Below are 18,217 nucleotides of genomic sequence, written 5' to 3' on the forward strand. Positions count from 1 at the left end.
CGGTCATGCTCTTACCCATTTTCTCTTTGGAAGGTTTTATTTTTTTTTGTTTTGTTTCAATTCTTGATAATTGTCCTCTAAGTTTTCGCGTATCATTTATGAGAAAAATAAGAGCCAAATCTCAATTACTTGAATATAAATTCTTGGATAGTGCGATGTTCTATCCACAGTCCATTTTACAATATTGTTATAGAAAATAATGAGAGATGGTAAGAGATATACAAAGAAAAGCATTTATAATAATTACCTTCGATGTTGGCTTCAATAAAATACGTAAGCATACTCTTATTATTATATATTATTATTTTTTGATTGGTACTTTTTGATTTTTGATTTCCATTCTACAAAATTTGGAATAAGAGTAATGCCTTGTGTTTCCATATTCTACTTATCATAATTTCCACAGAAACATTAATTATTATTGAAAAATTAATAATATATTGTTTATATCTAATGTTTTTTATCTCTTTCAGTGGTATTACGTAAACAATCAATTTTCGTTTCCAGCTTTGTGTTTGCTAGAAAGCTTATATATCAGACATTTGAACACTATTCTAGTATATCTCGTAAAACTCCTGACCGGTCATTTTCTATATTTTCCGGATTGACCATTCAATTCGAATCCATAAATTTCTTTGGATACAATGGCTTTAATTTTCTTCCATTCTTTGAATTCATTGTTGTTGTTATCAGAGATTAAAACGTCGCAATTTATTTTCAAATACGTGATAGCACGTAAAAGGTTTGCATCATTTAAGATACCCTTTGATATGGTCCCAGCAGTGGCGTTCGAATGAAAGCTCACTCTATTCAAAATAGAGACGATTATATAATGTGACGTTTGGAGCAATTTGTAAAAAGTATTCCTAATTGATTTTTATCACTTTCGTTAAAGAAAATATAATAGAGGAAAGAGATTTCCTTATTTTTTTCTCCATTATCACATTTACTGCCTAAGACGCAATGTAAACTTAAATTGAAATGACATAGGGTTGTGCAACTGGCAACAAAATATAATTTGCACATTTTAAGTACAAGAGAGAACATAAAGTTACATGGATGATACCTGGAAGAAGCACTTGAAAACAAAGAGACCTCATACTTCTCACAAAAGATATACGCTGTCATATTATAACTTCCACACCTAGAAGGAATTGACCTATAATTTTTTGGATATATCATGACCATAATTAGAGCGGGCTATAAAAACAAAATAAATGTTTTCAAAAAACCATTTTCTATAATGAAACAAAAATTGTCTTGTTAGTCAACAAACTATCATCCAAAAGAACGCTAATATGGGAATTTCTGAAGTAATGTATTTTTCTGCCTAGATAGTCGAAAAAGTTACAGCCTACAGAAATTTCGCAAATACAAAAAGGCATTGAAGAATCAAAGCTCGGTAATTACTTAAACTAACTATTTATACAAAAATACCAACATAACTATATGAACTTCTCTTCGATTCACAACGTCTCGTCTGAGTTCGTATAAGTATGTTGGTTAAAACTAAAACGTGTACCAGGTATACTCGTATCAGAGAAGATTAAGTTAATTGTATGCTATCAGGAAATTAAGGAGGTTATAAAAGAAAGGTAAGTTATGGTTCCCAGAAGAAGGTAACTTGGAATCCCCAGAATCAGATATCGATCAGTCAGGGGTCGAAGGAGTATTGTTTCTTTGAGGGAATCGGTCGAAGGAAAAATGACGTGAATGCTATTTTGTAAATAATTTTAAGAGTTTTTTTGCCGTAATTGCATATTTAGTCTATAATATTATTGGACTTGTATTTATTTTATTTATTTTATTTATTTTATTTTATTTATTTTATTTATTTTATTTATTTTATTTATTTTATTTATTTTATTTATTTTATTTATTTTATTTATTTTATTTATTTTATTTATTTTATTTATTTTATTTATTTTATTTATTTTATTTATTTTATTTATTTTATTTATTTTATTTATTTTATTTATTTTATTTATTTTATTTATTTTATTTATTTCATTTATTTTATTTATTTTATTTATTTTATTTATTTTATTTATTTTATTTATTTTATTTATTTTATTTATTTTATTTATTTTATTTATTTTATTTATTTCATTTATTTTATTCATTTTATTCATTTTATTTATTTTATTTATTTTATTTATTTTATTTATTTTATTTATTTTATTTATTTTATTTATTTTATTTATTTTATTTATTTTATTTATTTTATTTATTTTATTTATTTTATTTATTTTATTTATTTTATTTATTTTATTTATTTTATTTATTTTATTTATTTTATTTATTTTATTTATTTTATTTATTTTATTTATTTTATTTATTTTATTTATTTTATTTATTTTATTTATTTTATTTATTTTATTTATTTTATTTATTTTATTTATTTTATTTATTTTATTTATTTTATTTATTTTATTTATTTTATTTATTTTATTTATTTTATTTATTTTATTTATTTTATTTATTTCATTTATTTTATTTATTTTATTTATTTTATTTATTCTATTTATTTTATTTATTAATGACAACATTATGTTATTTTGTATTCAGTGTATTAAAAAAAATAAATGGACTATTTTCATTATAGATGAGAAAAAACTGTGAAACCCCTTGCGGAAGCATTTACAAACCGGGAAATATCAGAAATTGAAGATTTCAAAAGCTAGTATATGGCGCATAAAAAGGAAAATTAGGGGAAGATTAAGTCCAAAACGAAAAATAAGATGCAGTCGGAAACCAATTTTCACTTCGCGCTCAGAGAGTTGTTTGGAGACAATTTGTCTAGAAAATAAATTTGCTAGCACAAAGGTGATAAAATCATAACTCTAGGATGCTAGGGGAAATGTTTCTTGGCGCACTATTCGAAGAAAATTGAAAGAATTATATTTTAAGGCTTGTCAGCTCGCCAGGAAGCTCAAGTTGCTCTTGCAATGAAAGCAAAGCACCCGAAGTGGGTCAAACATTGGCAAATAAAGATGGGAACTTCTGGAGATCGGTGAGATATTTTAATTTAAAGAAGAATTCATACCTTATTATCATTTTTAGTTAAATAAAGCAATGAAACATGAAAGTTTATATATATTTTTTATTTTCGACAGGTCTACTTCAGAGATGGAAGCACATTCGAAATTTTTCAGAACAAAGCTCTGTATGTGCGTATATTCGAATATTTTTGGCACAAATTAGTTTTACTTTGAGGAAAAATCAATTTATTCAACTGATGTATTGAAAAAATCATTTTGAAATCAATCAATTTTAGGCAACTATCCGACTATGTATAAACAATTCTAAACAACATTGTTTACTAATCATAATTCTAGAATATCTATTACAATATCATTTTTCGAATCTACGTTGTACTCCACGTTATTATGTAATCCAACAACGATAGCATTTATTTTTATTTTCAATCCAGTTGTGAATTGTCGGTCGCCGTAGAATGAACTTATAAGGTTTACCGTAAGATTTAACTATATTATGGGTTCACTATTGAGTACTAAATGTTCTTCTAATAACAGACTTGATGGAAAAGTTGCAGTTATTACCGGAGCTAATACAGGAATAGGTAAAGAAACTGCAAAAGACTTTTACAGAAGAGGTAATTACATTTTATAGTAATAAATGATATTTTGAAATAGCTACTCAACATAACGCAGATCACTGTTGTGTTTGTACAAACACAACACTACGCAATATAATTTATTCGGAATAATGATAATAATGTAAGTTGTCGGTGGCACTTGAAGAACAGCTTAATATGCTGCAAGATAAATACAGTTATAAACCTTAACCTTCCATTAGGCGCGCGGGTATTTCTAACGTATTTGGTCGCGTTGTATCTAGCAGATACATATATCAAATAATTTTTTTTTGTTATTATTATTTTTAATATATTAATACAGCAAATTTTGTATGAATACTTCTTTTCTCCGCTTTTAATTTAACACTTTTTTAAGTAAAAAAAAATAATTATTCTATATGTAAAATGTGTAAAATTTTATTTAGGTTATCGACAGAACTAGGTTTAAAGTTACATTATTTATTCAAAATATTTTACAAACTTATAAAATTAATCGGAGTAATCACCCTCTTCAATTTCTTTATTATAACATTTATTACAAATCATATTTGTATGAAGTTTTATATATAAATGAATTCCAACTTTTTTACATTTTTACAATATGCAGACACTGACGTTTTCTTATTTTCTACTTAGCATGGTTCGCTTCGCTTTCTTTTGCTTGGTCCAGGTGTTGCCTCTTGAACTTCTTGTTGTGCTTCCAAGGTTTTGTAATTTTTGAGCAAATCTTTGGTTTGTCGTGGAAGAATTTTTATTTGGGCCCTCACTTTTAGTTGTTCGTCTAGCAAGGCTAGACCTAATTTTTTCAAATATTCTCTTCTTGTGACAAACGTATTTTTGTTTCAAAGAAATATCACCCGCGAGTTGATTCCAGCTACGTTCAGTAAATGTTAAAAAATTACCATAGGCCACCTCTTAGTTGATCTAACAACATTATAAGTGGCGCAAAGCTTGTCGACCACATCAACGTCGGATTTTGTGTTGTTATAAAATGATATTATTTCTGGCTTTTTTGAAGCATCTTCTTTCACTTCGTTCGACGCCACATGCAAACTGGAAATAAGGGCTACGGTTTTTCCTTTTTTCGGAACATATGAAACTAATGTTTCATTTTTTGTATATCCAAGTATATTGTCAAATACTTGACGCCCTTTTGGTAAGACGAAGTTAGCTGGAAGTTCTCTTTTATTCTTCCGAACTGTCCCCACGTACGATAGCTTCTTTTCTTTTAACTTTCTCACCAGCTCTACACTTGTGAACCAATTGTCTGCGGTAATATTTCTACCCGACTGAAAAATTGATTCAGACAATCTCTTTACTACGTCTGAGGATGAATTGCTTTGCCGAAAGGGTCCCTCTGACTGTTGCCCACAATAGATTTCGAAGTATAGTAAAGTTTGGCGTCACACAAACAGAAAATTTTGATACCATATATGTTTGGTTTCGACGGTATGTACAGTCGAAATGCACATCGACTACGATATGCTGGCAGCATTTCATCTATGGTCACGTTTTGCCCAAGATTATAATGTTTTTTGCATTTTTCAATGAAATTACTGAAGAGATTCCTACCAGCTGCTAACTTGTCAAATTCACGTCTTTCTTCTCTTTTAGACCGATCATCAAATCTTAGACATCTGAGTAGAAATCTGAAGCGCTTTTCACACATTGCCATTTTGAAAAGATCAATTCCTAGCCCGTCAGATGCCCAAAAATTTTTCAAATTGCGGTGACCTCCTCGAAATACACCTGCTAGGCATAACAAGCCAAACAATGCTCTTATTTCAATCAAGTCTGTAGGACGACAATTTCTTTCACGGTTGAATTTGGCTTTTATACTTTCTATATATAGATTTGTGGAATCAATTATCATGTTTAGCATATTACTAAAAAATAGATTCCAGCAATCTAATTCAGTTTCGTCGTTTATGGCTGTTTGACCAATTACACCAGGTAACTTCATCATAATATTATGAGGACGGGCTCGAGTTACTCTTGGTACAATTTTACTCCATTGTGTTCCGTCTTTGCCTACAATGACCATTTCAATGTAACACAATACAAGTGCATAAAATAGCTCCAGCTTACCCAAAAAAAATTACTTTTTTCTTGGTTTCCACTGTCATTGTTTCCATCGTCATCGTTTCCATCGGCATCGTTTTCATCGTCATCGCTTACTTCAAATTCATGATCAGTCTCGGAATCAACTGATCTTGTCTCGACGTGGTCTTCTGTTTCAGAATCATCAGAGTCATCCACATCTTCTTGTAAATTTTCGTCCTCGGAAAAAGCGAGACTAGTAAGTTCTTCAATATCTTCTGGTTTTGAAAAGTCGTAAATTTTTGTACTCATGTTTTAATTTGACACTCGCACAAGCACTTTTAGAATACAAATAAACACTTAAAAATAATAAAATTTACGTTTAAATAATTACAAAACGTTGAAATGAACGAGAACTTATCCCAACTAAATCTGAAGATAAACTGATGCTTTTGGTCGCGCTGTATCTAGCAGGTACAAATCCGGCGGTCGGGCGGGTTTAGGGTGGCTAGGGATTGTAAAAGTGAAATTAGCCGATTGTACTTCTAGGAAAGGCTTCGATACATCTACCGAGAACTACTGCAAATCTCCATTTTCTAGAGCTATTACATAAATAAATATTTAGCAAAAAGTTAGCCATGTATCTCGTAGATATATTCCCGACTAATGAAAGGTTAAACTTCACCGTTTTATAATATTTGAAAACCAGAGATTTTTCATTTTTTGATTTCGCATATATTTCGTTTTAACGAAATAGATTTTGATAATACTTATGAAAACAGTTAATAAAAGAGCTTGGTTCTACGCTTACTATATTATGTTAAGTAGGTACATGTTTTTGGCTACAATCACACTGGTACGGAAGAGGCAAGTGAATAGTTGATCATTTTAAAAATCTACGCTACTTAATTACTCTTTTAAAACAACTTCTTCAGTATCCAATACTCTTTTTGTTGATTGTATACCTATTTCACATTTGAAATATTCAAGTTAAACATATTTGTGTATCAATTATATTAAAAATGTTGAGTCAGAGGATTGCATTTATTACACAAACTAAACTTTTATTAGCAGAAAAAAATGCCTATTATCGAAATAAAAATATATTTGTTCACTATTTAATAATTGTGACCTTTATATATATACAACAACAAAATTAAAAACCTGTTTTCAATTCGACATGCTCGAATAACTCTTTGACCACTAGCGTTGAAAGTACGAAAAAATATATCTCTTGAATTTTTGTTTTTTAATAGTCACTTGAAAAAATCTGAGTTACAATTATAACTAACCTTCATCTTCAAAAAATTAAACTTATTCATGAATTTATTTTTAAAATTCCTAATGTAACAGTAAATGTACAAATATATAAGCATTTGTTCTATGATTAATAGAGGTATGAAGAAAGTTACTTGCGTATATAATTGGATTCTTTATTACACCTCTTGTTAATAACTCGTGAATGAAGTAAGAAGCTATAACTTTTTTCTCAAGAATATTTAATAGTTTGGATCATCTTACATCACTTTTAGATTGTCCAGTATCTTCTAATCTTCCACAAACATTGGTAATTAGGTGTTACACATTGTTGATATCTTCGAGAAACAGTCAACCAGTCACTCGTTTCTGTCGTAAGCCTCAAGTTGGAATTTTTATATAAATAAAAATTCAATACACAAAATACTAAACTGGGGTTTGAATAGTTTTTCAAATTTTTGAGTAAAGCAGTTTGAAGATTGGTGATTGAATCTTGATTTCAAGTCCTAGATTCCAACAGTTGGAATATTTTCATTAGTTGATTAATCACCTCGTATAGAATGACGCTTGAACTTATTGACTTGTGTTATTATAGAACTAATAATAAATAATAAATTTCCAGTACTGGTTTAAGGAATATAGACTGCTTCCATCTAATTAAAATGGGGGAAGAAAGCTTTCTTTCGCAACAGAAATGGTTTACATTCACGTTTGGCATTTAGGGCGAAATGAAATTGTGAAAGATATATATGGCGTGGCAATATTTCTATTATACAGATTATCATGACAAAATTGACATTTCCAAAATTTTACATTATTTTGGACTATACACGAAATACTTTTCAATTTTATATTGAGTGTGCCCTTTAGAGGTTGGAATTTAAGACGCCGACAATTTAATGGCCCCATGTTTTCCAAAATCTTCTCAAAGTCTTTAAATCAGTAAATCAGTGCAATGATTATTTTATTCTAATATCATAATCACATTTAATAGGGAGTTTTTAAATAAATATATTTAGAATATTTAACTATCATTAAATTAAAATTCCCAATTCTTTGTTTAATAAATTTAGCTACTCTACTTTAGGAAAGTTGATTTCTTGACGTTTTTGTTGTATTCTGACACAAAGTTTTTTTGTGTATTGTTTTCTAAGTTAAAATTTTTATCACGATCAAAAAATGAAAATCGATCGTTATAGCCTCGGCAAGAGCTAGAAACGACTGTTTCTTTGTATGCAACACAAATATAATTTATCAATTCATTACCCCATGTGACTATCTGTGGCTTGGTTGTGACTGTTTACTACCCTAAGAGATTATCTGTGGCTCAGTATCTACTGTTTTGGGATGATACAACTACATTATTAGTAAATGCAGTCTAATCATTAAACGTATTTGAAAAAATTACCCTGGGCCCAATAGCAATAAGAATTATTCATCTTATTTTAATCTTTACAATAAATTAACTTCGTAGGGTATAATCTTGTGAAAAAGGGCATTTAATCCATGTAAATGTTATCCTTGAAAATATTAAGTTGAAATAATCAATTACAAGCGATCCTATATGGATTTGTTCCATGTACTGCCAATATATCATTATCATCACGATGTCAGATATTTGGCCATCATGATGGGCTAACTTTAATATATTTTCCGAGCTTCCAAATATTTATGTATTCATCGTCTGGGAAATAATTAATTAAGATTGCCAGTGATAATTCACTTTGGTGTTTCCTTGCCACGTTCCCAATAAAAAACTACTCTTATATATATATATATATATATATATATATATATATATATATATATATATATATATATATATATATATGAATTTCTTTAATTTCTTACTTCTTAGAAGTTTTTATATGTTTATGATATATATGATTTTACAATGGTATCGCTAGTATCGCTAATTTAAACTTACTCATGACAGGAAGCTTCTAGAGCAAGTACAGATACTTACAATTTTGTTATTTACTTTCTTTTAAGAGAAAGGTCATTATTTAACTTCTGATCTATTATTTTCATTTATTTTTCTATTTTTTTATCTTAATTGATATATTGGATTTTTTCACTTTATTTGGAATTCACAATATTATGAAAATATACATTTATTTCACTGTTCTCTTCAAATATACGAGAAGACTTTTTATAATAAAATAATATTATTCTTTCATAATGATTTAATACATTTTCAAAATTACGTCGATCTTTTACAGGGGCTACTGTGATATTAGCGTGTAGAAATTTGGAAAAAGCCAATGAAGCCATGGACGATATAAAGAAGAATTTTACACACAGTACAAATTTGGGCGAAATTAGAATTGTAGAACTAGATTTGAGTAGCCTAGAATCAGTTCGCGCTTGTGCGAAACAATTACTGGATACTGAAGAGGAAATAAATATTTTAATAAATAATGCTGGTATTATGATGAGCCCTTATAATAAGACTAAGGATGGTTTTGAATTGCATTTTGCCACTAATTATCTGGGCCATTTTCTGCTTACCATATTGTTATTGCCAAAAATTTGTAGATGCGCTCCTGCAAGAATTATTAATGTATCTTCAGTGTTACATTGGAGTAAGTACCACATCTATTTCCTGGGTGGCTTATATTACAAGTATCGGAGCCACAGAGATTTCAACAAATAATATAAAGTTGTAAAACCCTCATAATACTTCGATGATAACGGCAATATAACATATAATTGGTGAGGATTAAATATGACTCTTTCCCTTTACTCTTAAGTAGCCATCTTTGTTAAGACTTTTTAAGTTATTGGGAATTTTACTTAGATGTCGGTCATCAGGGAACGAGTGAGAGTATCTAGTTTAAAGTAAAAGTACTAAAATCGGAGTTCCAGTAAGCAACCAGGAATTCTAAAAGTTAATCCACAATCCTATATCTTCTCAAAGGGTTAACAAGTTAAAAACTAATGACACTGATTTTCGTTCTTAACTTAAACGGGTATAATTAGGAGAAATCAGATAAATTCCCTTTGATAATGTTCCACTTGGTTGAATGTATCTCTGATGTAAAAACTGGTTGGCTCATTTAAGACAGTTGAGAATGTCTGATTACTCAGCCTAAACTCCACAAATAGTAAATGGCTGAATATTAGAAAAATGGAATGGAGGTCAGACAAAATGTTATAAACATTGTTCAAATTACCACAAAAATATTGAAATTGTAAATAAATTGATTGATTGAAATTGTAAAATTCATTTATTACCAATATAGGATTACATGAAAAGCTGGACTGCTTTTTGGTAACTAGTACAACTGGTAGCTGGAATTTCCGATGTTTCCTTGATATTCCCATTTTTCACCAGCCAATAGTTTTCTTCGAGTTGAGGTCGTAAGTTCACTCAACCGAAAAGTCCCAATATGTCACAATTATATCAATAAATCGTTGGAACAAACCGCTTATTATATTAGCTGATGCCTTTTAATATAGCCGAATGACTGCACCATTTAAATTATCATCTTCAAAAAAAAGCTTTTTAAACATTGTTTATTAAGTTTTCGAATGCAAAGTAGATTCTAGGCTTGAAACGTAAACTTAACAATTAAAAATACGGTAAGTAAAAATAAATTTCACTATAATATACGGGTGATTCCGTTCTAACTGTGATATTCAATGTCCTGTATTGTTTTTTTGTACTAGTCATTAATTAATAATCAATTAATAAAAATTTTGTGTTAATTGAATAATTCTTAAGATATTTAAACATTATTTTTATACAATATAACTTGCCACTTAAAGAAAACTTATACTACATCACTTGAATGTCAGTACCGTGTCATGTCCATTCCTAGAATTTACCGATAAATTATTAATTTTTTTTGTCGTAACAAATGATTTAAACTAATTACCTTATAAATTCTAATGTTTATGATCAAACTGAGGAAAATTGATGCACTTGTTGTTTAATATCTTAAGTTACCATGTCAGTACCGTGGATAAATGAGTCAGAACCGTGGAACTCAAAATCCGACATTTGTGTCTTGCTCGTGATACTTTGAAGTTGTAGTAAATTCCTCTTAGAGTTTTATTTTTACAGTAAAATAGATGAATAATATGCATAAAAAAGTTAGAAAAGTTAAATTTTAAAATCTTGAAATTTTGAATACAAAAAATCACAGTTAGAACGGAATCACCCATACACTGTTATTAACAAATATCCTGAACTAGAGAAAAAATACGCACTGGTTGGACTGGCTGGACAATCGAGGAATCAATATCAAATGTTATAGCACAATTTGGTAATAAAAGTTCTTCAGGAAACTTGAGCATGAATATTTGATATTTTCCGCAATGTAGATGACAGCATAATCAACTATACAACCTTGCATAGGCGGTAACGCAGTCATCAACATTGCGGAAAATATCAAATATTCATGCTCAAGTTTCCTTCTAGAAAGTGCAAGGCTCAAAATTTACCCATTACTAGTCAGGTAACCAATGAGTACACAAACATTTTGTCTATCTGAGTTATTAACATTATCTACGTGTAAATAACTGAATGTGTCCATTAAAAATTAATATACGGGAAAGAAACTCTCCTGTGCCGTAGCAACACATTAGGTAACTGTTATTTTTCTATAACTTAATTCGCAATGTCCTCGGGACTCCTTATTTCTCCTACACTTTTAACATTGTAGTCTTGGCACCCACAAAAATCACTACTATAAACAACCAAAACCCAACATCTTTATCACAACAAAACTCACTCCATAACACAAAATCTTATGTTGTCATGCACTCCCTACCAAGTACCATTCTATTTAATTACATCAAACTTATAGGAGATTTGCATCAAGAATTTCCAACATCCTTATCTGTATATACTTATCTTCAACAGCAATTATAGACGAACTTAGAAACCACCAAAACATATATATCTATTCCACAATAATTCCCATCCGAAGACACATTTCGGCTAGCTAAACGTATTCTAATTTCGAACATATCCCCTATCATCCTCTATTCTGTTATAGAAAAAGCGCTCAAGGACATCAAACTGCCTCCTATTTCATTTGTAAAATGTGGTGTTTATGGGGATGAATATGCCAATTTTATGAGTTTCCGCAGAATTACTTACGTTATTCCTGATAACGACAACTTCAGTATAGAAACCTCACTTCTGATTACCCATGAAACACTTCCTACCATACATTTATTTCTAGTGACAGACTGGTGTTTTTCCTGTGGAAACAGAGTAGATACAGTGCTGAATCCTGTACAACCCCCCCTTCCTGCCAATTGCAGAATGACATACTTCCCCACTCCACTCCACTACCGCAATCCCTAGCTACTACTCCTCTATGCGAAAGTTCGCCAGCCCTCCTTTCATCCCCCGAACCCCTAACGAATATCCAAACTCACGCTGAGCAGCTATCAAACCTTACACTGCTCCCTCCTTCCCATGGCCATAAAAGAGGAATATCCTCTGAGGATATTGTGGATATATTATGATACAATGGAATTGTAACAAACTCTAAAATAGATGAACTTCCTACTCTAAAAAACTATGAGGAATATCATTATGTCCGTTCAAATTGTGCGAGAGCCAGCGGAGGTACCTCAATTTTTGATTCAGACGAATTATTCTTCTCCACACTCCTTATCACCACTGATCTTGAAGCTATAGCTGTTACCACCTGGTCCCCATATACTCACTATCTGCAGCTTATATATTCTTCCCAACTACCCCTTAAAAGAAAATGAACTTCTCGACCTAATTTTCCAATTTTCCCAACGCTGACGATACAATGTGGAGATCAAATTTCACCATAATCAGAGGAAAAACTGTATTGACCAAAAACTTGCTCTTGCACTAAATTGGCACACTGCCAATGATTTCTATGATGGTAATTATAATCCCCCCAGTCAAAATGACATTCTACTCATGCCTTATTGGCGCCTAAACAACGCCGACTGGAGTAATTATTCCTCCCAAATAGAAGCCGACTTATCTGCTATAACTTTCTCAGACCATATGAACAACAACCTTCTGAAAATTACAGATGCCAAACTATCAGCTGCCAACCTGCACCTCGGTAAAAATCTTATTACTCAAAATCGAAAAACTCCACCATGGTGGAACTCCAACTGCACATACGCCGTAAATCAACAGAAAATTGCACTAAATTTATACTGTAGAAACAAATCGCTAGAAAATTTTATTAATCTCAAAAGATCCAGAGCCACAACCTGATATATCATAAAATAAAGTAAAGTATCTTCCTGGAGAAATTATTTCTCATCCATTAATGTGGGATAAGGCATGATGCGTTGTCATGACAAAGAACATAGTGTTTATTCCAATTTTTAGATCTCTTCCCTCGCTATTGTTTCGGAAATGTTCCAGTACTACTACTACTACTAGGCGATTGAATCCGAAGAAGTTATAGATATAACAAATCTAATTCAATCTACTACAAACATCCTAAATAAATAACCCATATACCAATATTAATATAATTTTGTTATTTTTCAGTATTTGGAGGAATAGATTATTCCGATGTTCACTTTGATAAGCGTAAATACCTAGCACTTCATGCTTACCAACAAAGTAAATTAGCAAATATTTTATTCACCAAAGAATTGGCAAAGCGATTGTCAGGTAAAATTTATATAATTATTCAATTCTTATATTTAGCAGGAACCGTGTCGTTACAATAAAACACGGTGACTGAACAACGAATACAAAGTCTTAGGGAAACTAACATAACTAGAGCTTACGACCTTTGTTTCTTAACGACGAGATTACCGATTCCAGATTACTTTTGATTATTTTCTTGTAAACTACAAATATAAACATTGTGTTTGATTTTCTTAACGTCTATAACATTGAAAACACTTGAATGTCGGTTAGGTGAATCTAATCTCTTGAAATAAGAACTGAAAATACAAATACATACTCACAAATATTTTTAGCTAAGTATTTATATCCGACAAGTAGAATATAATAATTTGCTATAAATAAAGAATACCATTTTTAAGTTGATATTTTTGAAATCAATTATTCAATTAAATTCCTGATGCGGTAGATAAAGTCATCACCTTGTTAAATTTCTCTAATGAATGATTTCCATTCGTACATATACATCGATCCTTAATGTACACCACCAGATGTTATTAAACATCAGCAGAATACGGTTGAAAAGTGAATTTGTACTATAAACTTTTATTGATTTATAACCGATATAAAAATCATATAACTTTTGACAATTTGAGAGTACTCCACTAATATATTTTATACACTGTTTGATTTATTCAATAAAATATTCTTAATTCCAGAAAATAGCATAACTGGAGTAAATGTGTACTGTCTTCATCCAGGAATTATACGTACCGAACTCTCAAGACACTTGAATTCCATATTTCCAGGCTTAACATGGATATATGACAGTTTTGGAGCCATATTTTTCAAAAATTCTCTACAGGGAGCACAAACTCAAATATATTGTGCAGTAAGTGATGAATGTGCTCACGAAACTGGACTGTACTATTCAGAATGTAGGCCAACATGCTGTTCTTCAAGTGCTCGTGACTCGGAAAGTGCTGAGAAACTGTGGCATATAAGTCTCAAGTCAGTTGGATTTGATCCAAATACGAATGTATTTCAAATATGAATGATTTGATTATTGATCGCAAATTACATTGATTTTATCTATCGCCAGCAGCTATTCTATGCTTTGAAATTATATCAGACATATTTCAGGTGATATTCTGAAAAATGAACAAGAATATATAAATAATAACCATGAATAAAACCCCCTAGTCATATTTTTTTAATTATTTAGGTAAAGTTAGTTTGAATAGTTTGACGAAAACAGACATGTTTTGCTTCAACCAGAGTAATAATGTAAAATTATCCAATACAGATTGATAGCATTTCTTGTACTAAACAAATGAATCAAACAAAGTAAACAGTTTACCTCAATCTCTGAAATCTATAGCTTGTTTATCGACAACCAACGGTTCCAAAACTTCCGACTCAATTTCGTTACTCTCACATCAAAAAATCTGTGGTATTCCAGGACATGGTGGAAGAACCATTCGGAGCGTTTCGTAATAATAAACTTCTTCCAGATAAATCTGTATATAGTCCCCGGCGCCTTCGGTTAACTTTAGATTGTTCCCCTGACGCACGAAGGAGAGTAAAATATTCAAGTGAACGTATGTCACACCACACCGCTTCAAGAGTCTTTGAGAAGGGTCACCACACATTCCAAATCCTTCAGACTAAGCAGCCTCACCTCGTTTCCACTTATAATGATGGGCAACTACATTGGAACAGAGATTCTGAAGTGGAAACCATCCAGGCAAATTCGCATACCAAACAGACAAATTTTGCGGAGACTGCACGGTTACAATTGACAACAGGAATTCAAACAATGAAAACGTAGCCTTCTTAGACATAGAAAGCGCTTTTGATAATACTCCACATCTAACAACTTCCAGATGGCTGGCATAAGTACTATCTACTAAAACAGCAGAAATGGGCAAGACACCATTTCAATTACTGCTAACAGGGGATACCCACGAGGTGGAGTCGCATTCCTACATGGAGCTTAGTAGTACATGAACTGTGATGCGAGCTGACTAAACTTGGCATATGCTTTTAAGGCAGATTTATAAACCATACAATTATCATAAAAAAAATGTTCGTGTTCCCCGATTGGTGAGGGACCAATATATCTTTTTATTACAATTTGAACAAAAAATGTCATGAAATATCTTAGTACATTTATTATTTGGAGTTCTTTGTTTAATTTTAGGAAAGGCAGATTGGATTGTGAGGATTTGTTGTAGAACTGTTAGACATATATTTAAGCGAACATTGCTAAAGTGATATCACATCCAAATCTAAGAGAACGTAATTCTTTAGTTTGAAAATGTTACTATATCAGTAAATTTTGGGAGAAACTTTGTTATAATTATAGTGAAAATTTCAGTCAACTGAAGAGTTTCAATTGAACTGTTTATTTCTGCTACAATTGGCAAGAATATTGCTGTAAAAAAAAACTCTCATACGACCCCTCGTTTCTTAGTTATAGAACTTATATTTAAGTATATTTTCTAAATTATACAGTCGAACATTATGAATTTTTAATGGATGATTACGTACACCATGTAGTGTGTTGGACGGAATAAATAATTCTACACTAGCATCTGAAGGCCAGGGGCTGCTCAGACCTAATGGTTTTGTAACTTTTACAGGGACAACAACAATCTACAGATAGCAACCATTAGTTTTTTTTGCAATCGATTTTTTAACAAAAAGGTAACTCGATAAAATTTATGTTTTAAAAGATATCTAGATTTTTAGATCGTTATACATGTCAAGGAAACCGTTCGACATAAAGAAACAACTATTAATTGTATCAAATTAATAATAAAAGTTTCTAACAAAGGTACTAAGTAGAAATAAACAAACCATAACGGTATTTCTGAGAGCTAATATTGATGAAAAATTCATAAACCGACATTATCAGTTGAGCACTTCAATTGAAGTTATGACTATTTGGTTAACTGAAATTTGAACAAAATCTAATAATCATAACAATGATTACGCCTTGTTAAATATGAACTCTCCACATGTAAGCTCCCACATCGAGCAAGGAACCTGCATACATTCACTTTTTTTTTAATGTATGTCTTAATAATTTATAACAATTAAGAACTCGTAGAATAATAAGCACTGATAGGATAAGTTAAAACATATCATAACATGAATATTAGGCTGTGAACCGAGAACGTGTACTTTCTTGGAAGGTTGAAAGTTGAAAAGTGGTGGTGTTAGCATTTACAAGATTGAATTTATAAAGGAGCGTGCCAAAAGGGAGCAGGGTAATATTGGAAATATTCTGAAGGGGCGATTATGCGATTATTTACAATCATGACGTATAAATGATTGCCTACCTGATAAGTTTGGTTCACAGGTATAATTGTGATTTGAAAACTTGAGATTACTTTTTTTTTAAATAAATCCAATCTGAATTTTATGAAAAAACGCTTTCAGACTCAGAGTTATTTCTTATCTATACCACTATAAATTTTAGTCCTCAATCGCTTGCACCTTTACTCAAAAATTAATATATACCATACCGTCTTTACTCCCGATAGAAGTGTCTTAGATTCTTAGATGGCTTTCCTTCCATTCTGGAATTACTTGCAATAAAGTTACACATGACCATACCGAAGACTTGATGTTTGCCACAACTATGATGCTGCTATGATCGTTAATCACAGACTCAATAACTGCAAATAATCCGCTGATTCAACAATTTAAACTGAAGCCTAGCCATAAATGAACGTTCAACTGCTTCACTAATATCAAGAGAGTTATTCGCTCTCGGGGTACATTAAACTAAAATAGAAGTATGCCATAATTTGTGCTGATTTTACATAATTCTTCTCAGGTTCTTCAATTTCTCTGTGAACTTTTTTCTCTTTCAAAATTTTATATTTATATATATTCGTACATCTTCTACCAATATCAATATATTTATAACAAAACTCAATTTTTTGTTAGCACAATCAATCATCACAATTTGTAAATGTTCCATATGTCCAATCCGAAAGAAGTAATATTTTTTCTTATTTTTATAATACCTCAAAAAACCTCACTGATCACCACCTTGATATGTTTTTCATATATTGGATGATGAACAGCAAGGTTCCAGAAACAATAGATCTGCTATAGATGCTATATTTATAATGCGCCAAATAACTGAAAAAGCCATAGAGTTTAATAAGGCAGCCTTTATGTACTTCATTGATCTCACCCAAGCGTTTGATAGAATTTGCTTAACTGATGTTATAACTCTACTAAAAAAAAGGAACGTTCACCCCAATATGAGTTATCGAAAAACTTAACACCGATAATTATATCTTTGTGAGAACGGCAAACAAATTAGGCAATAAAATACCTGTGGCAACTGGTATCAGACAAGGGGATAGCCTAAGCCCAATCCTGTTCAATATTATAATGGACGAAATCATCAACGAAGTAAAGCAAGCCGGGAGAGGATACCGAATGGGAGACAAAGAGATAAAAATTATGTGTTATGCTGATGACGCAGTAATCATCTCGGAAGACGAAGATAACCTACAGAAGCTCCTATATAAATTCCAACAAATAGCGAACACGTACAACATGCAAATATCCACAAAAAAAAACAAAATCTCTGAAAATATCTAAAGAACCGAGAAGATGTAAACTAGCGATCTACGATCAGAGTGTAGAACAAGTGATGTCCTTCAAATATCTAGGGATAAACATAACAAGCGATAGAAATCTAA

General features: G+C 30.8%; 1 protein-coding gene across 2 annotated transcripts; it reads left to right on the top strand.

The window, feature by feature from the left end:
- Window positions 1-3,447: 3,447 nt before the first annotated feature.
- LOC130896449 (retinol dehydrogenase 12-like) lies at window positions 3,448-16,925 on the top strand. 2 transcript variants are annotated; one of them, XM_057804585.1, is made up of 5 exons: window positions 3,453-3,477; window positions 3,537-3,616; window positions 9,118-9,480; window positions 13,404-13,529; window positions 14,207-14,695. In XM_057804585.1, the coding sequence occupies exons 3-5, from the start codon at window positions 9,168-9,170 to the stop codon at window positions 14,539-14,541; spliced, it is 774 nt and encodes a 257-aa protein (XP_057660568.1). In that variant the 5' UTR covers window positions 3,453-3,477; window positions 3,537-3,616; window positions 9,118-9,167; the 3' UTR covers window positions 14,542-14,695. The 2 variants fall into 2 exon arrangements, with proteins under 2 accessions (XP_057660567.1, XP_057660568.1); XM_057804584.1 differs by having other exon boundaries at window positions 3,448-3,616; window positions 14,207-16,925.
- Window positions 16,926-18,217: the final 1,292 nt, after the last annotated feature.

Source organism: Diorhabda carinulata, chromosome 7 (genome assembly GCF_026250575.1).
Source record: "Diorhabda carinulata isolate Delta chromosome 7, icDioCari1.1, whole genome shotgun sequence".
In the NCBI taxonomy this organism is placed as follows: Eukaryota; Metazoa; Arthropoda; class Insecta; order Coleoptera; family Chrysomelidae; genus Diorhabda; species Diorhabda carinulata.